The 21,068-nt window shown below is 36.1% G+C and overlaps 1 protein-coding gene across 17 annotated transcripts in view; it reads right to left on the reverse strand.

Moving 5' to 3' along the window:
* MEF2A (myocyte enhancer factor 2A) overlaps window positions 1-21,068 on the reverse strand; it is a 204,637-nt gene that overhangs the window by 55,957 nt on the left and 127,612 nt on the right. For all 17 annotated transcript variants that reach the window (XM_043922289.1, XM_043922303.1, XM_043922304.1 and 14 more), the window contains one exon: window positions 20,704-20,907. In XM_043922289.1, the coding sequence (XP_043778224.1) occupies window positions 20,704-20,907 (204 nt within the window). The remainder of the gene's footprint in view (window positions 1-20,703; window positions 20,908-21,068) is intronic.

The following is a 21,068-nucleotide window of genomic DNA, read 5'->3' on the forward strand; positions in this document are numbered from 1 at the left end:
AGGAGACCACCCTCACCATTAATCACACAGCTATTAAGGGGCAGTACTGAGACTGGAATCTAAGTCTTCTGATGTGCAGTTTAGTTCTCTTCCACTACACTGTGTTAGTTCAGACTGCATTTGGTTCAGTTCAGTTGCTCAGTCGTGTCCGACTCTTTGCAATCCCACAGACTAAGCGTGCCAGGTCTCCCTGTCCATCGCCAACTCTTGGAGTTTACTCAAACTCATGTCCATCAAGTTGGTGATACCATCCAACCACCTCATCCTTTGTCATCTCCTTCTCCTCCTGCCTTCAATCTTTCCCAGCATCAGAGTCTTTTCAAATGAGTCAGTTCTTCACATCAGGTGGCCAAAGTATTGGGAGTTTCAGCTTCAACATCAGTCCTTCCAACGAATATTTAGGACTGATCTCCTTTAGGATGGACTGGCTGATCTCCTTGCAGTCCAAGGGACTCTCAAGAGTCTTCTCCAACACCACAGTTCAAAAGCATCAATTCTTCGGCGTTCAGCTTTCTTTATAGTCCAACTCTCACATCCATACATGACTACTGGAAGAACCATAGCTTTGACTAGACGGACCTTTGTTGGCAAAGTAATGTCTCTGCTTTTTAATATGCTGTCTAGGTTGGTCAGAGCTTTTCTTCCAAGGAGCAAGCATCGTTTAATTTCATGGCTGCAGTCACCATCTGCAGTGATTTTGGAGCCCCCCAAAATAAAGTCAGCCAGTGATTCCACTGTTTCCCCATCTATTTGTCATGAAGTGATGGGACCAGATGCCATGACCTTAGTTTTCTGAATGTTGAGTTTTAAGCCAACTTTTTCACTCTCTTCTTTCATTTTCATCAGGAGGCTCTTTAGTTCTTCTTTGCTTCTGTCATAAGGTTGGTGTCATCTGCATATCTGAGGTTATTGATATTTCTCCCAGCAATCTTGATTCCAGCTTGTGCTTCATCCAGCTCGGCATTTCCCACTCTGCATATAAGTTAAATCAGCAGGGTGACAATATACAGCCTTGATGTACCCCTTTCCCTATTTGGAACCAGTCTGTTGTTCCATGTTCAGTTCTAACTGTTGCTTCCTGATCTGCATACAGATTTCCAGACTGCATTAGCCAGTCAACAAAGAAAAGGAAGAGTGCATAGAGGTTTGTCATCAGGAGTCACTTCAACCGTTGGAAAGAAAGCATTTTTCTTGTGCATGTGGTTGTAGGCACTGCCTTCAGACTCTTTCCCTAGTTCTTGCATGACCTTATCGGTATCTTCCTCTGAAGTGTGTGATGTTCAGACTATGGTTTCTTTTCATTTTAAGGTATTAAGCAATTCTGATATACGTTATAGTAGTACCAGTTATCATTCACTTAGGTCGTGTCTGACTCTGTGTGACCCCATGGAGTGTAGCCTGCCAGGCTCAGTCCTGTCCATGGGATTCTCCAGGCAAGAATACTGGAGTTGCCATACCCTTCTCCAGTGGATCTTCCTGATCAGGGGTCGAATCTGCATCTTTTGCATCTCCTGCACTGGCAGGAGGCTTCTTTACTACTGTCACCACCTGGGAAGCCAATGATATACCTAGATTTGATGGCAAAAATCTCAGCAAATGATATTTCTCCCCACCACCATCCCAAACACTTTTGGGGCCTGTCTCCAAGAAGCTAGATACTTAAGCAGTGCAACAGTCTCAGTTTACCCAAGGGGATAATATAACTCTGCTGCGTGTGCTAAGTAACCTCAGTTATACCTGACTCGTTGCGACCCTATGGACTGTAGCCTGCCAGGCTCCTCTGTCCGTGGGATTCTCTAGGGAAGAATACTGGAGTAGGTTGCCATGTCCTCCTCCAGGGGATCTTCATGACCCAGGGATCGAACCAATATCTCTTATGTCTCCTGCATTGGCAGGTGGGTTGGATTCCAACTCCCCTTTTCACAACACATTTATAAGGTATCATTTCATTGACTACAGATTTCATTTGCTGTTATTCAGAAACAGTCAGCATTCCTTTGAAGATAATATGTTTTTCTTTTTGTCTTTTATTTTCTGCAGTTTCACTGTAATACATCTATGCAAAGATTTAAAACATTTTTAACTCTGCCTGGTATTTGCTGGGCTTCATACATCTGAGGACTATGGACTCTTATTAATCCTAGAAAGTTCTGTCATCATCTCTTCAAATACTGCCTCTGCCCCATTCTCTCTTTCCTTCAGGAATGCCAATTCAATTAAGGCTAGAATTTCTAACCAATCCTCCTTTCCTATCTCTTTTGCACTTTCCACCTTTTCGTGCTGTATTATAGATAACTTTTTCTTTTCAGTCCACAAATTTCCTCGTCAGCTATGTCAAGTATACTTTCAACATGTCTGCAAGCATGCTCAGTTGCTTCAGTCATGTTCGACTCTGCAATCCCATGAACCGCTGCCCACCAGGCCGCCCGTCCAAGGAATTTTCCTGGCAAGAATACTGGAGTGGGTTGACGTGCCCTTGTGTCTCCTGCAGTGCAGGCAGATTCTTTACAGCTGAGCTATTGGGGAAATCCCTCCAAAATGTCTACCAAGATTTAAATTTTGGCTGTTGTATTTTTTTTTTTTTCATTTCTAGAAGTATTTCATTCTTTTCCAAGAATGCTATATCACTGCATATAAGTTTCATTCTTTTTCAAGTGCTGTATCACTTCTTTGATAATGTTTTATTTCATACAGATATTTTTAAGTTTTTAAAAAATTAAAATATAGAAAGTGAAATTGCTTATAATCTATGTATAATAATATCTAAATATTTAGTATCAGTTTCTGCTATTACTTGCTGCATTTTTCTTACTGTATATTATTTTCTTTTATGGTTGGTCATTTCTGCATGATGGATGCTCAATGGTCTTGAAAGGTTATTTGAAAAATTCTGATGCTGACACTAAGGTGCATTTATTCAAAAAGGAAATATATTTGCTCTATCCAACTAACTGGGACATTATTAATACTTTTCTTGGACTTCTTGTATTGTATGCCATTGGCCAGTGATTCCGCACAATGCTGGCACTTATTTTACAATATCTCAGAAGCAGGTTCTCTTTTTTACTTTTTTCTCCTCTTTGCCCTATCTGGTCAGTAAAAAAGAACTCTCCTAGCAATCTCTGACAGTTTCCCAGGTGGCTCAGATGGTAAAAAGTCCACCTGCAGTGCAGGAGACCTGGGTTCTATCCCTGGGTAGGGAAGATCCCCCAGCAAAGGAAATGGTAACACACTCCAGTATTCTTGCTCGGAGAATCCCACGGACAGAGGAGCCTGGCAGGCTACAGTTAGGGGTCACAAAGAGTCAGACACAATGGAGCAACTAATACTTTGCAATCTTTTGCAAGAAGGGAAAAAGCAGTGAGTTTCCTTCTTTTGAAGGTCCCAGTTGGATGTGGGAAGCAATCTATTAAAATCAGAAATCAAGAAGTAGTAACTGTCCTCCTGCCTCCTATATCCACCACGGTTAGTGTTTTTACTGTCTTATCCAGATAGACAGGGTAGCCATAGCTTTAAACATGTGCCTACCTTTTAGGTTCTAACCTTTCCTTAGATTTTGGCCTGACATATTCCTTATCAGTTCTTTGATGCCAAAACAAAAGTTTTTGTTCTACTCGCTGAGCATTTTTAGTTGTCTTCATCTTAAGAATTGGTACAGATCATCTGGCCTAATGTTACTAAAATTTTAAAAATCTAAATTTTTAAGAAAAAATGAGTCAAGTATTTTTATGACATCAATAAAGTTGTTTTCTGATGATTCTTTTGTTTGCTTTAAAAGTTAAATGAAGAAAAGAATTCCACATTTTCCACAGAGTTCCACCATCAACTTCCCCCAAAGAAACACAGCAAATTTGCTACCAGCCAATTTCACTGCTGGTGAGATAACCAAGAGAAATCAAAGTATGTCCATATGAACACTTGCACACAAGTTTCACAGTAGCATTTTCAAAACAGGCAAAAAGTAGAAATCACCCAGTGTTTCTTAGCAATGAATGTACAAATAAAATATTGTACATCCACAGAATGAAATATTATTAATTAATTTAATATTTTTTTTAAAGCGTTGGAAAACATTTTTTTAAAGACTCAATGGTTTGATCAACAGATTATGTTAGACCAGACTGGAGACTTAGTTGGTCTGCCATGAAACGTGGAGTGAGAGGAGACCTCAGTGAGCCCGGGTGAAGCGCTGACACACACCCACAACACGGACGGGCCCTGAGAGCACTGTTGAGTCAGAGAAGCCGCTACAGAAGGGCACATACGCATCACTCCATTCGCATGACACATCCACAACAGGCAAATCCACAGACACAGACCGCAGATCAGTGGCTACCAGGATGTGGGGGAGAGGGGAACCAGAGAATGATTGCTAATGGGTACCAAGTTTCACTTTGGTTTGAAAAAAATGTTCTAGAAATAGTGTTCGTGGTTGCACAAACTTGTGAATGTTCTAAAAACCACTGAATTGTAGAATTTAAAATGATAAATTTTATGGCTTGTGGCTATCTCAATAAAAAGAACAGAAAATGTTAAGTCTCAGGTGTGTCTGTAACACCCGCTGTGGCAGCCACTAGAGACACAGAGTTACTATGCCTCCATTTCACATGACGATGAAAGCTACTGAGGCAGTGCTTTATAAACACACCAAGCAGTGTGAGAGCACCTTATGGAGCTTACCAAAAACTTGGAGATGTTTGCTACTCTGATTATGAATAATCATCACACTGGAACTTATACCTAGTGAGTCCTATATCCAGGTATATTAAGATAACCAATGAACAGAACTATATGAATCAAGAGCCAACAGAATCTATGAAAACAACTTTCTGTATACCTTGAAGGAAACTAGAAAAATTTCCCTCTCTGAATAACTTCCTTTTATACAGCAGCCATTTATTCAGATGAACATAAACTAATGAACATCACCTCTTAAAAAAAAAAAAAGGAAAAACTCTTCTATGATTACATAGTAGTCTGCTCAAATGTATTTGCAATGCAAATTTGTTCATATGATACTGGTAAATAGAGAATGATGTCAGTATAATAGTCACTTTGGCTTATTGGTGATGATTCCTAGGAAAGAGGAGCCAAGAAGCAGGGAAAAGTATTAAAAACCTTTAGCAGGAAAGGAGAACATCCTCCTGACAGCAGGAACATTTATTTGTATTATAAGAAAATTTCAAATGACAGCTTCACAGGAGTACTCACAGCCTTGCTGCAGGTTCCCATACTTACTTTAATGATAACCACCTTCTTCCCCTCAATGGCTCATTGCTACACTTCATTCATCTGCACTGTCCTAAGACCCACTATCTCTGTACTAATTAACAGAATAGCCTAATTAATAGAAATAGCCAGCATTTCTATTTAAATAATTAATTTAGTGAATTTACCATATCCACTGTTGTAGCCAATAGCTACACTAAGCTGCCTCACTGAGCCATTCAACCTATCTTCTCAATTACTATTTTTGAGTGTATGTTGTGCTTAGAACACAAAGTTCCATAGGTTTTGCAGTCTGTAACATTTTTCAGACATGCACAGACTGTACTACAGCAGAAGCACCTGTACTTTTTTCCTTTTAAAGCCTGTTTACTTCTCTAAAAGTTGGAAGTAACATATATAACTGGGAGGAGATGTGAAAGATGGGGAGATACTGAAATAAAGGCATTCTTTCCAGTGTTACAGAGTGAAGAAAATCATGTCCTCTTCATCTGTGAGCTTTACTTCCATTTCCACTTAACGATATCTTATGTTTTTGTCCATACTAACGTTGGGTAACCCGATGGATTTTTAACACTATCAAAAATGAATTAACACTGAAGTGAGCAACAATTTTAGATTAATTTTATAGGTCACTGTTTTTTTTTTTCCCCTTTTAAATTAATCTATTTAATTGGAGGCTAATTACTTAACAATACTGTGGTGGTTTCTGCCATACCTCATTATGAATCAGCCACGGGTGTACATGTGTTCCCCATCCTGAGCCCCCCTTCCACCTCCCTCCCCACCCCATCCCTCTGCTGGTGTACCAGAACTCTGGCTTTGGGTGCCTTACTTCATGCATCGAAGGCCAGCGCGGTATCTGTGGGACTCCACCAGGGAGAATACTAATCCTCTTCACAAAATCTTTGCCTCAAAGGATCAACAGTGTTTTAGAGACATACCAAGACCTTCAAGACAACATGATTTAAGTCCTGGTTTTGTGATTATGTACTGGTAAGACCTTGGACAAGTCCTTTACTTTGTCTGGACCCCAGTTTCCTTATCAATTAAGTATAGCACTAGATCAAGGCTTCCAAACATTTTCATAACACAGACTCCTTTTCACAGTAATTTGGTTATTTAGCCATTTCTGCATGACAAATAATAATGAAGTGATTTTAAGTAAAAAATATTTTAACTTAAATTGCTGTACTAAAGGAGATCATATCGTACAGACTATTTATAAAATAATATTTGATACTGACACTATGGTCAAATTCTAAACATTTCCTTTTCTACAAATAATGTACTCATTTTTTTAATAGCTCAATTAAGAGAAAGTGCAATGTGTGAATTAGAACATAGCCTAAATCCCCAATTTAATCCTACTTCCCCATTCAAACCAAGTGGAATAGCATCACATAAATCTCAACATAGCTAAAAATCTATCATAATTAAGAGACGAGGTAACAGTCTATTTCTATAAATTTCTTTTAAAAGGTTAATTATCTGTTTCCAGCTTATCATTCTTACAATTATTTGACTACTTAGACTTTTAAATACCCTTAACAGCTGCCCAATAACCACAGGACAAATGTCAAATGTCACAGCCTGGTATGCAAGATGTTCCATCAACTATTCCCAACTTGTTTTTCCCTAATTTTATTACTCCACTACACAAACTCTCTATTCAACAGAAATTCTGTGTATAATGTGAAGTAGATATTGATTTTTTTCTATGTGCATACCCAAAATCAATCAGTAACTAATATATCCAAGAAATGCTAGTTATAATACTAATTATATCTGAATTGTTACTAAGAAAAATAAACGACAGGATTTGAGAATTCTAATAACACTTACACAAAACAGCTAAATACCCACCTAAACTCTTATTTTCTACTGTCCTATGGAATATAACTGGTAGGTTTCACTCTTCAAAGTAACAGAGCCATTTTTTAAAACTTGATGAGCTATACAAATGTGGGAAACAGCAATAACAATATTCTAACTACATAATACTATGAAATAATTCTGTATGAACACTGGTGGCATAAAGAAGCAAGCAAAAATATAAAATTCCTATACAAATACTAGTTGATATTCCCATGTTTACTTTGTAGAATATAAGTGTTTTTGAGGTTAAGAGAGATTCTAGAAATAAGTCAAGTACAGAAATTGACACAAAGTAACTAACCAGTTACATACAAAGAAAATTCATACAGAAGCAAAATCTTTCAGAAAAAGATTCTCTGTTGAATTATAAGAGGTAAATTCCAATATGAATAATCAACCATTCATACATTCACGAAGACTCAAGCATATAGCTTATTTACCAACATTATTCACTAACATTTTCAAAACAGTATTAAAAGTTTACTTTCTGGTACTTTAGTGCTAATGAACTAAAGTAAGAACTACTAGAAATATTCTTTGAATAACTAAATATAATCACATACCAGTGTGCTAGAACAACCTTAGGATACATAAGGATTAAAGCACACATTAAAGGTATGAATCAATCCCTCAAACAAAAACCTAGATAATTACAATGTATGTACATACTATCATTCAAAATTGCTTATATAAGCAGTTTATACTACCATTAGATTTGTTTATAGGTACAACACTGATTGCACAATTTTAAATTAAAAAGTACAGTTATGATTATCTATGCCAAGAAAATATCTCATTTTCTTTAGACTCTATAGATTCCAAAGCTGAGTTCCTCTCAGAACTGAGCTACAAAAATAACTTCACAATATTAGGTTGGTGCAAACGTAATTGTGGCTTTGAACTGTGAATTTTAAATCATTATAACTAGCCTCAAATATACCTTTTTAATCAAAATAGGTACCACTATAATCAACACTTTTTTGCCAATGAGAAATAAGTTTGCTTATTCCTGTAACATAAAAATCTGTGCTTTGCAAGACCCCTATATATGCTGTCTACAAGAGACCCACCTCAAAACAAGGGACACATACAGACTGAAAGTGAAGGGCTGGAAAAAAATATTTCACGCAAACGGAGACCAAGAGAAAGCAGGAGTCACAATACTCATATCAGATAAAACGGACTTTAAAATAAAGGCTCTGAAAAGAGACAAAGAAGGACACTATACAATGATCAAAGCATCAATCCAAGAAGAAGATATAACAATTATAAATATATATGCACCCATACATATATGGAGCATACATACATAGGAGCACTGCAATATGTAAGGCAAATGCTAACGAGAATGAAAGGGGAAATTAACAATAACTCAATAATAGTGGGAGACTTTAATACCCCACTCACAACTATGGATAGATCAACTAAACAGAAAATTAACAAGGAAACACAAACTTTAAATGACACAATGGGCCAGCTAGACCTAACTGATATCTATAGGACATTTCACCCCAAAACAATCAATTTCACCTTTTTCTCAAGTACACATGGAACCTTCTCCAGAATAGATCACATCCTGGGCCATAAAGCTAGACTTGGTAAATTAAAAAAAACCTGAAATCATTCCAGTCATCTTTTCTGACCACAATGCAGTAAGATTAGATCTCAATTACAGGAAAAAAACTATTAAAAATTCCAACATATGGAGGCTAAATAACACACTTCTGAGTAACCAACAAATCATAGAAGAAATCAAAAAAGAAATCAAAATATGCATAGAAACGAATGAAAATGAAAACACAACAACCCAAAACCTATGGGACACAGTAAAAGCAGTGCTAAGGGGAGGGTTCATTGCAATACAGGCTTACCTCAAGAAACAAGAAAAAGTCAAATAAATAACCTAACTCTACACCTAAAGCAACTAGAGAAGGAAGAAATGAAGAATCCCAGGGTTAGTAGAAGGAAAGAAACCTTAAAAATTAGGGCAGAAAGAACAGCATCGAAACATGTATATTATCTAGGGTGAAAATAGATCACCAGCCCAGGTTGGATGCATGAGACAAGTGCTCAGGCCTGGTGCACTGGGAAGACCCAGAGGGATCGGGTAGAGAGGGAGGTGGGAGGGGGGATCGGGATGGGGAATACATGTAAATCCATGGCTGATTCATGTCAATGTATGACAAAACCCACTACAATACTGTAAAGTAATTAGCCTCCAACTAATAAAAATAAATGAAAAAAATAAATAAATAAATAATAAATTTTTAAAAAAGAAAAAAAAATTAGGGCAGAAATAAATGCAAAAGAAACAGAAGAGACCATAGCAAAATCAACAAAGCTAAAAGCTGGTTTTTTGAAAAGGTAAATAAAATTGACAAACAGTTAGCCAGAGTCATCAAGAAACAGAGGGAGAAGAACCAAATCAATGAAATTAGAAATGAAAATGGAGAGATCACAACAGACAACACTGAAATACAAAGGATCATAAGAGACTACTACCAGCAGCTCTACGCCAATAAAAAGGACAACTTGGAAGAAATGGACAAATTCTTAGAAAAGTATAACTTTCCAAAACTGAACCAGGAAGAAATAGAAGATCTTAACAGACCCATCACAAGCACGGAAATTGAAACTGTAATCAGAAATCTTCCAACAAACAAAAGCCCAGGACCAGATGGCTTCACAGCTGAATTCTACCAAAAATTTAGAGAACAGCTAACACCTATCTTACTCAAACTCTTCCAGAAAACTGCAGAAGAAGGTAAACTTCCAAACTCATTCTATGAGGCCACCATCACCCTAATACCAAAACCAGACAAAGATGCCACAAAAAAAGAAAACTACAGACCAATATCACCGATGAACATAGATACAAAAATCCTTAACAAAATTCTAGCAAACAGAATCCAACAACATATTAAAAAGATCATACATCATGACCAAGTGGGCTTTATCCCAGGAATGCAAGGATTCTTTAATATCCACAAATCAATCAATGTAATACACCACATTAACAAATTGAAAGATTAAAAACCATATGATTATCTCAATAGATGCAGAAAAAGCCTTTGACAAAATTCAACATCTATTTATGACAAAAAGCTCTCCAGAAAGCAGGAATAGAAGGAACATACCTCAACATAATAAAAGCTATATATGACAAACCCACAGCAAACATTATTCTCAATGGTGAAAAATTGAAAGCATTTCCCTTAAAGTCAGGAACAAGACAAGGGTGCCCACTCTCACCACTACTATTCAACATAGTTTTGGAAGTGTTGGCCACAGCATTCAGAGCAGGAAAAGAAATAAAAGGAATCCAGATAGGAAAAGAAGAAGTAAAACTCTCACTAAGTGCAGATGACATGATCCTCTACATAGAAAACCCGAAAGACTCCACCAGAAAATTACTAGAGCTAATCAATGAATACAGTAATGTTGCAGGATATAAAATTAACACACAGAAATCCCCTGCATTCCTATACACTAACAATGAGAAAACAGAGAAATTAAGGAAATACCATTCACCATTGCAACAAAAAGAATAAAATACTTAGGAGTATATCTACCTAAAGAAATGAAAGACCTATACATAGAAAACTATGAAACACTGATGAAAGAAATCAAAGAGGACACAAACAGATGAAGAAATATACTATGTTCATGGATTGGAAGAATCAATATTGTGAAAATGACTATACTACCCAAAGCCATCTATAGATTCAATGCAATCCCTATCAAACTACCAACGGTATTTTTCACAGAACTAGAACAAATAATTTCACAATTTGTATGGAAATACAAAAAACCTCGAATAGCCAAAGCAATCTTGAGAAAGAAGAATGGAACTGGAGGAATCAACCTGCCTGACTTCAGGCTCTACTACAACGCCACAGTCATCAAGACAGTATGGTACTGGCACAAAAACAGAAATATAGATCAATGGAACAGAATAGAAAGCCCAGAGATAAATCCACGAACCTATGGACACCTTATATTCGACAAAGGAGGCAAGGATATGCAATGGAAAAAAGACAACCTCTTTAACAAGTGGTGCTGGGAAAACTGGTCAACCACTTGTAAAAGGATGAAACTAGAATACTTTCTAACACCATACACAAAAATAAACTCAAAATGGATTAAAGATCTAAATGTAAGACCAGAAACTATAAAACTCCTAGAGGAAATCATAGGCAAAACACTCTCCGACATAAATCACAGCAAGATCCTCTATGACCCACCTCCCAGAGTATTGGAAATAAAAGAAAAAATAAACAAATGAGACTTAATTAAACTTAAAAGCTTTTGCACAACAAAGGAAACTATAACCAAGGTGAAAAGACAACCTTCAGAATGGGAGAAAATAATAGCAAATGAAGCAACAGACAAAGGATTAATCTCAAAAATATACAAGCAACTCCTGCAGCTCGATTCCAGAAAAATAAATGACCCAATCAAAACATGGGCCAAAGAACTAAACAGATATTTCTTCAAAGACATGCAGATGGCTAACACACACATGAAAAGATGCTCAACATCACTCATTATCAGAGAAATGCAAATCAAAACCACAATGAGGTAACATTACATGCCAGTCAGGATGGCTGCTATCCAAAAGTCTACAAGCAATAAATGCTGGAGAGGCTGTGGAGAAAAGGGAACCCTCTTACACTGTTGGTGGGAATGCAAACTAGTACAGCCACTATGGAGAACAGTGTGGAAATTCCTTAAAAAACTGGAAACAGAACTGCCATATGACCCAGCAATCCCACTTCTGGGCATACACACCGAGAAAACCAGATCTGAAAGAGACACGTGCACCCCAATGTTCATCGCAGCACTGTTTATAATTGCCAGGACATGGAAGCAACCCAGATGCCCATCAGCAGACGAATGGATAAGGAAGCTGTGGTACATATACACCATGGAATATTACTCAGCCATTAAAAAGAATTCATTTGAATCAGTTCTAATGAGATGGATGAAACTGGAGCCCATTATACAGAGTGAAGTAAGCCAGAAAGATAAAGACCAATACAGTATACTAACGCATATATATGGAATTTTAAAAGATGGTAACGATAATCCTATATGCAAAACAGAAAAAGAGATACAGATGTACAGAACAGACTTTTGGACTCTGGGAGAAGGCGAGGGTGGGATGTTCTGAGAGAAGAGCATTGAAACAAGTATACTGTCAAGGGTGAAACAGATCACCAGCCCAGGTTGGATGCATGAGACAAGTGCTCGGGCCTGGTGCATTGGGAAGACCCAGAGGGATCGGGTGGGGAGGGAGGTGGGAGGGGGGATCAGGATGGGGAATACATGTAAATCCATGGTTGATTCATGTCAATGTATGGCAAAAACCACTACAATACTGTAAAGTAATTAGCCTCCAACTAATAAAAATAAATGAAAAAATAAAAAGTAAAAATCTGTGCTTTGGGATTCAATGAACTCTTGGAAAGCATCTTCTCCCTCCTGCTGGGTGAGGAAGTGTTTTCCCTACAAAAAGTTGTTGAGATGCTTGAAGAAGTGGTAGTTGGTTGGAGAGAAGTCAGGTGAATATGGTGGATGAGATAAACATCGTAGTCCTATTCCTTCAATTTCTGAAGTGTTGGTTATGCGATACGTGGTGGAGCACTATCGTGGAGAACTGGGCCCATTCTGTTAACCAATGCTGGCTGTAGGTGTTGCAGCCAACATTTCTGTGGATCCCCCTGATTTCCTGAGTGTACTTCTCAGATGTAATGGTTTTGCTGGGATTCAGAAAAGTGTAGTGGATCGGATGGGCAGCAGGCCACCAAATAGTGACCATGACCTTTTCTGGTGCAACTCTGGAGCTTCTTCTCAGTCCAACCACTGAACTAGTCATCACTGGTTGTCATATAAAATACACTTTCCATCACACCTCACAATCCGATTGAGAAATGGCTCACTGTTGTTGCACAGAATAAGATGACACTTCAAAACGACCATTTTTTTTTACTTTCAATCAGCTCATAAGGTACCCACTTACTGAGCTTTTTCACCTTTCCAATTTGTTTCAAATGCCAAACAATAGTAGAGTGGTGGACACTGAGTTCTTAGGTAACTTCTCCTATGATCCTCTCAGCTGGTCATTGACAACTTTCAATGGCTGGCCACTATGCTCCTCATCTTCAAAGCTACTGTCTCTTTTGCAAAACTTCTTGAACTACCACTGCACTGTATGTTCGTTAGCAGTTCCTGGGCCAAATGCATTGTTGATGTTATGAGTGGTCTCCACTGCTTTATGACCGATTTTTAACTCAAATAAGAAAATTCCTTGAATTTGCTTTTGTCTAACATCATTTCCCTAATCTAAAATACACAGGAAATAAGTCATTAGTAAAAAAAAACATAAAGTAAGAAATTTGCATTAAAATGATCTACAACAAAACCACATTTAAGAATGTATTCCAATAGCAAATGGCAAATTTCAACAAGGCAAAACCACAATTACTTGTGTACCAATAAATATAATATACAGTTATCGTCTTAATTTTAAGTGAATTGAATGGCCAGTTTTTTTAAACTGAATATCTGTATTAGCTATCTTTATATAAAAGAACTGAAATACCACTTAAGACTATAGATATATCTTGCTTTTCAGGCATACCCATATCATTGTTGAATATGGGAAGCACTCTACATCTTTTGCTCTAAATAGGCTTCTAGCTCTAATAGTAATATAATGTTTATATGCTGAATGGTTAATACTTGGTGGTAAACATCAATATCTTAGAATCCATACTGAAATGTATCCAACAAAGGGACTTCTGAGGTAAGATAATAAAATAGCCGCACATAATCCTATTGGGGAAACAGAAGAAACATGTCCAGTTACCATCATATTCCTAGTGTCCAGTACAATGTCTCACACACGGTATGATAAACATCAGTTTGATAAATTAAAAAATGAAGAAATAATGCATTACATCCAATACTTTTACCCTTTTCCCTTCACTTCTCTTCAACCCCTTTCAAAAAAATTATAAGGCAATTCTAACAATTCACAGCCTGGGAAGTGCAAGACTCAGTAAAACTTTATTAGGTAGCTTTATGAGGCTCCTTCAACAGGTGCCCAAGTCTTCAGAAGGAGCCAAGGGTATCATACATCTCTCTGGGATCTGGTTTACCTCTCACACTACACTATAGCTATTCTTAGCTGACTTTTAACTTTGTAAAATAAGCATGCTATGCTCTTCCTACTTTTCACATAAGCTGTCCCACCCAATCTGTAACACCTTTCTTCTAACCCCCTTTCTCTCTCCAACCCTGTCCTTTAAAGGACTCAGGTGATGGTGTCACCTCTAGAGCAAGTTTTTTCTGACCACTCTTCCCCCAATCCTCTGTACCCTCCTTCCCTCCTTGGCTAAAAATTTGGTCAATGTATCGACAAACTGCCCGAGAAAAAAGAACAATTTATCTCATCATAAGTACTGAAACACTCAACCCATGACACACAGGGATATAAAAAGGATACAAAGATATTTATCAATAGTCACAAGAAATACAGACATGTGAGCTGTATTATGAAGTGATATATATGTATATATACATCACAACCCTTTCTACCCATGACATGAATTCCTGTTTATTTTTCAGTAACATCAATCTCTGATGAAGAAAAACCTGACTTCAAGAAAATAAAAATCACACGCAGAGATGCACAATTCCTTATAAAAAGCACATAAATGAAAACCAATAATTGTATGGTAAATAATAATATTCAAATATATAGCAAAATGAAAATAGTAGAACCAAAACGGCAAGAGCTACTGTGACTGCTGTGTGAGGGAGTGGTGCGGGACATGTGGGAAGAGGAGGAGGGCCATGAGGATTGGGTGCCTCACCCAGTGAATCACCATCCTGCTGCTTCAGGCTCTGTTAGGAATAAAAGAGCAGGGCAGGGGGCTGGAGGTGGAGGAAAGCTCTGTCTTGTCTTCAGATGTTTCATTATTTTTTCCCTTTCCCTGCCGCTCCACTGCAGCCCTGTAAAACATTAGGCAAGCCTCTTAAACACTCCCTGTCTGTTCCATTCCTCTCTGTAATATGGGGAGAAAAAACTGAAAGTCAAAAAGACTTTCTGAGAATGTAATAATACTGTCAGAAATCCTAAACATAATCACACTTCCAGTTCTGTAGCTAGGTGATCCCAGGAGAAAAAAGCCATCTTTTTTGCTCAACTGAGGAACTGGAGTCCATCTCCCCACACACATCCCCACTAGATTCCCTAAATACACTCAAAGAAGCACTTGATAATCATATAGAATTGAATCAAAATGTCACCCATTAAAAATAATTTGCAATTCACACCAATATCAGCATACTATTTTGAACTACTCTTTAGAAGGTCTTAAAAATTATGACTTATGCTTGCTCACTACTTGAAATTATTTCAGAGGAAAGTCTTAGGGATAAAAATATTTTAAAAGCTGGATAACCACTGCCAAGAGATTGCATGTTAACTTGAAGCTTTTAGTCTCATTGTACTTAGGACAAGTTGATTCAAGTTAATGCCAGGATGCTCAGGTCTCATTTCAAAAGTTTCTGATGCAATAGGTCTGAGTTGGAACCTCAAAAACTTTCTAACAAGTTCTCTGGTAATCCTGATGCTTCTGGTCAAGGCATCCCACTTTAAGAACCACTGATTTTAAATGGTATGAATCACTGGTATGATTACTTTTGCTACCAGCTGTTTTTATTTAATAATTCATAAACATATCTTATATTGACGCCCTATCCTCCTTTCTATATTATTTCCAAATTCTGTTGTAATTTTAAAGTGGGAAGAACTATAAAGACTCAAAAAGCAGATTTTCTCTTCCTTCAGAATGCAAATTATCATCATTTTACTTCATTCATCAATGTGCCTTAATTTCCTCAATTGTGAAATGGGGACAATTAGAGGGATTCAATAAAATAATTTAGTTGTTGTCATTTAGTCACTAAGTTGTGTCTGACTCTTTGTGACCCCATGGACTGCAGTATGCCAGCTCCTTTGTCCTCCACTATCTCCTGGAGTTTGCTCAAATTTATGTCCACTGAGTTGGTGATATTATCTAACCATCTCATCAGTAAGATAAAGATAATAATATCAATAAAAGCCCTTGGAAGAGCACCAGGTCATAATGAGTACATTGATAAATGTTTTGTAGTATTCTTATTCCAATTACCTCACTAATTTTCTGTTCATTATTCAGGAAAACTTACTCATGTTTGTCACATGTTAATACATTACTGGTATATGTATAAAATCTTATCTGTTTGTGGTGAAATGTTGCAGAGCTCTGATGAATCTGGTAAACTAGGGAGCAAAGGGAGGAGTTACTGTTAAAGACCCAGGTTCTAACCCCACTTCTCCCATTAAACTGCTACATGACTCTAGGCAAGTCATTTAACTCTGGTCTCAATTTCTGCTTCTGAAAAAGCTTACCTTGGATATGAAGATCAAATGATATATAATGCAAGTGAAAAAAAATTTTTTTAATTCTGTGATGAATAAAGTACCTCTCTTTGGGAACAGTTCACAAGATATTAATAAGAAAGATAAATGGGCATGGCTTCTATATTTACATGCTTAAATGGCAGCACAATGATCTGAATCACCACATTTAACTATTTACTGAATGTTCAATGCCACCAAGTCATTACATGGAGAAATACCTAATACTTCAAATATTATTGCAAATACTACAAAGTGAAAGATATGTCATTACAAAGTAATCTTGGGCATTTATTGTGTAGCAGCTGCTTCATGCCTTTAGCATAATTTTTATTTCGATGCAGAACCATTCTATTTGGTCTAGGCTTTTATTGAGTTTAAATTCAATTCATACACATATGTGAATGAATAATGGCAACTAATTACACTGGTGATTTTCATTTCTAGTTTCTAATACTCTAGGATATATGTAATATTCTTATAAAATTACATAATAAAGTTCACAAATTTTTAAATCAATATCCTGAAAAGAAGATTTGGGGGTTATAACATTTTCTTTGTACCTCCCAGTTAAATTACTATCTTTGATAGGACGAAACAAAATCTACCATCTTTTTTTGTGTACTTACATAAAAAGATATAATGTATATCTTTGATGTTTTCTAATGAACTATAGGTAATAAAGTAGTAAAACTCACTTTTTAATAAAGAATGTACCACATCATAGGTGATATATACACCCAAGACACTGCAAACCTTAATCTAAAATACCTAAATGCAACTTAAAATATGTAAATGCTGTTGACTTTTAAGAAGCTATAAAGAAAAAAATTCTTATCAACTATGATTAAAATGTTAAAACTGATTAAAATTTTAAGAGACTAGTTGTAAAACGTAATTAATACGACATAAGGAAAGCAAAGATACAAACACCATTCTGTTTAAGTGTTCCTAATACCTGTGGTTAAAAATTGAAAGGTAGATAAATGTATTATGTCCTCCTCTGTTTAGCATTACAATATTCAAATACGAACTACTTCTACTTTATTGTATTTATTCTACAGTGCTCCCAGAAAACATATTAGATCTAATTTTATTTGTGTCCTTATTTCGTAGACTATGTAGATGTGATCAACAGTACAGGGCACGCATCCCTCTATTCTACACATTACATGCCAAAAGGGCCTGTGTGTTGGATCCAATAAAAAAGAAATACATCCACACAAGACTCCATTTTAATATAGTCAAGATTCTGCCAAAGAATATTTTAGTAATATGGGGGAAAGTAAAATCCTGCTAGTTTTAAAAACTATCATACACAACAGGAAATGGGTGAATTCAGGTTAGAGGCCTTATGAAAGTTGCTCGCAAAGTTTTCAGTTAGTTTCACTGCTGTTCATACTACATACGGAAACAGTCTAAAGTAGATCACTTGTAGCTGTTCATGACTCGATTTATCGCTGATGTACTCAGCCACATGAGATGGCCAGAGAGTCCAGAACCAACTTGTCAGAAGTTTAATATAAAATCTTCAGTTGGTAAAAGTGTATTTCAGTGGTTTACAGAACTATAGGTAGGAAAAAAACAGTATTGTGGCTTGAATTCGAAATCTAAAAATCACTTTGTGGGGTCCCTGGCACACACAGGAGTCCCTCAAAAATTTTTGTTAAATAAACAAATGAAATTCTAAATGTTTGCTTCCAATTACTATAACTGTTTGAAACAAAACTACATGTAAAAGGAAAATATACTTAAAATGATATTCTAAAAATATCCTTAAGATATTTGTAAAGCACTTAGAAAGTGGCCCATAGGAAGCTCTATGTAAGTATTTGTCATTACTCTTATCCTGTTAACTTAGTTTGGTTCACAACAATCTTGGTAGCTCCACTAGTATAAAGCCATCACTACAACCAATAAAAAGAATTCAAGTACGTATGCACTACTAGTGAGGATGTAGTTGCATATCACCTTTACATGTGGAATAAAGACTGTCTTACAATGATAATCATCCAGTCTTATGAAGATTAATTCAGTAAGACACTGACATACAAGAAAGGTGCATTAAGCTTTATAATTTTATCCTATCACAACAAATTAAATCCCTTTTAATTCAATGTGTTTTCTGTCTTTTACTTATATGTGTCTTGTACTTATATAATTCAGAGCTTCAAAAAGAGCTACTGGTGAAATTCATGTTTGCTTATGTCTAAGAAATTCAATTAAAAAATAAAACATCAAAATGCCAATTGATAACTGAACTGCAAATGTTTTCTTTCATACTGAAGCAAACTACAATACAGGAGGAATTCTAAAAAATGTTTGGGTTTTACTCTCTTACACTCACTGCTGACCACAACAGAGATGAAGACTCAGGTAGTTTTGAAAATTCTGTGAGGATTAAATCACTCTATATTCTTCATATTCTCTAAGGAAGTAAGCTTTAGGCTGTGCAAAGTACCCTCAACTTCTGGGGCCCGAGAACAAAAACTGCTGCAATGAAAGAGCAGAGTAGTTAGGGTTAAGCAGGTGGTTGCCTTCCATAATGAAACTAGCCTGAATATCTATTCATTTGTTAAGGTCAACTCTTTTTCTTTGACTTAAGGCACTGGAGCTTTTGATAAGACAGAGAGTTTTTTAAAATAAGATGTCATTTTAAACTAAACACCAGGGATACCTTCTGTTTCAAAGAAATCCAGTTACAAAGTCTCTTATGAAGTTTACTCAAATCAAGATCCTCTAATTTATAAAATTACAATTCAAAATGCATTTTGATATGCAACAAGCAAAGAGTCTACTAGCTTATATTGCACATAATAAGATTTACCATAAAAGCTAAATGATATAAAATAATTTACAACTGATAAAAACATAACTGTGCTAAGGAGTTTGGTTAAAGACCTAACTGTATAGTTTAACTGATCAACAAAAGCAAGATCAAAAGCTTCAGACACTGAAGGGAGTGAGACACAAATCAAACAGTGGGCACATCAAGCAACCAACGAACTGTAACTGTAATCAGACTATTATTTTCCATTTCAAGCAACTGATTATTAAAAAAATAAGGGTTTTTTCCTAATAAAAGTAGCAGATTTCTTTTTGGCAGTCAGAATCAATCAACTACTGTCCAAAAGGAATGGTTAAGGTAGAAAAACATGGGAGATATTTAAAATGCATTTTCAGAACTATAACAATGTGTGGAGGCAAATAAATTAGATCCATACACAATAAAGTTTCTTAATTTCAATTTCTGAAATAAAACCTAAATTGGGACTACATTTCTTCTCTTATGGTTAGTTCTGCTTCATTTCCCATGATTTCAGTTATTTTAACCAAGGAAATCTCTAATTTATTGAAATCGTTTTCTAATATTACAAAACTAATTAAACACATCTTTTTAAGCAGTGAAAAAAAAAACCTGTTTTGAACAAAAATAAAACAAAACTAATAAGGATAAACAAAAAAATAAAAGTAAATATGAAACTAGTATAAAATGCTATAGAGATATGCACAGAAAGTTATCTAAGAAAATTTTTGTAACAGGGAAGAATTAAAGGGAAAAGCATACTGATTCTCCTTTTTAAGGTTTTGTCTTAAAATACTTTCTGAATGGACTAAAATCATTCTCAACAACTCCTTTTCTTTATTTTCACTAAATAGGTTGGTAGAACTATCAGATATCGAAGGAAAAGAAATTTAAAAAAAAAAGGGACCATCCTCCCCCCACAACTAAAGCACTATAAACAAAACAGAAATATTTACACCATTTCATTAGTGTTTAAAATTGTGGGTAGTCACTAAGGTAATGAAATAATTAAGACATAAAAAAACTAAAACTTCATACTGTCCAAAGTGATACAGTTTTTTATAATATTAATTTTAAAACTCATATAAAAAGTAATCATAGATGAAATGTTAGACTATACTGATGTACATACTGTATCAGCCTTGTTTATTTTTTCTTGGTGATTAGGATATGCTTATAAATGGGTCATCACATAGTAATAATTAGATCCTTCTAAGAAAGAATTCAGAGAAAAAATATAATAGATGTATGTTTTGGCTATAAAAAGCAATCTAATTTAATTACTATCTGCAATTCAGGCATCACTAGACGTATCTGTTACCTCCACAATATCCGAGTTGGTTCTGCTCTCGTGAGGTTCATTATACTCTGTGTACTTGAGAAGAACCTTGTCCATGTCAGTGCTGGCATACTGAAACAGCTTGTTGGAGCTGTTGAAGATGATGAGTGCTATTTCACAGTCACAGAGCACACTGAGCTCATAGGCTTTCTTCATTAACCCAAACTTCCTCTTTGTAAACGTGACCTAGACAACAGAAAAAAGCGCATTTTTACTAAGTTAGTAGTAGTACTGGAATATAGGCTACCTGAAGATGAGTTCTCTTTTAATACTGAGTCTGATTTCAAAGGTGAAAAAACTTCTTAGCTTCATACTCCACGAAGTCTCCTTCCCCGGTTTGCCAAAGG

Source organism: Cervus elaphus, chromosome 13 (assembly GCF_910594005.1).
Source record: "Cervus elaphus chromosome 13, mCerEla1.1, whole genome shotgun sequence".
NCBI lineage: Eukaryota > Metazoa > Chordata > Mammalia > Artiodactyla > Cervidae > Cervus > Cervus elaphus.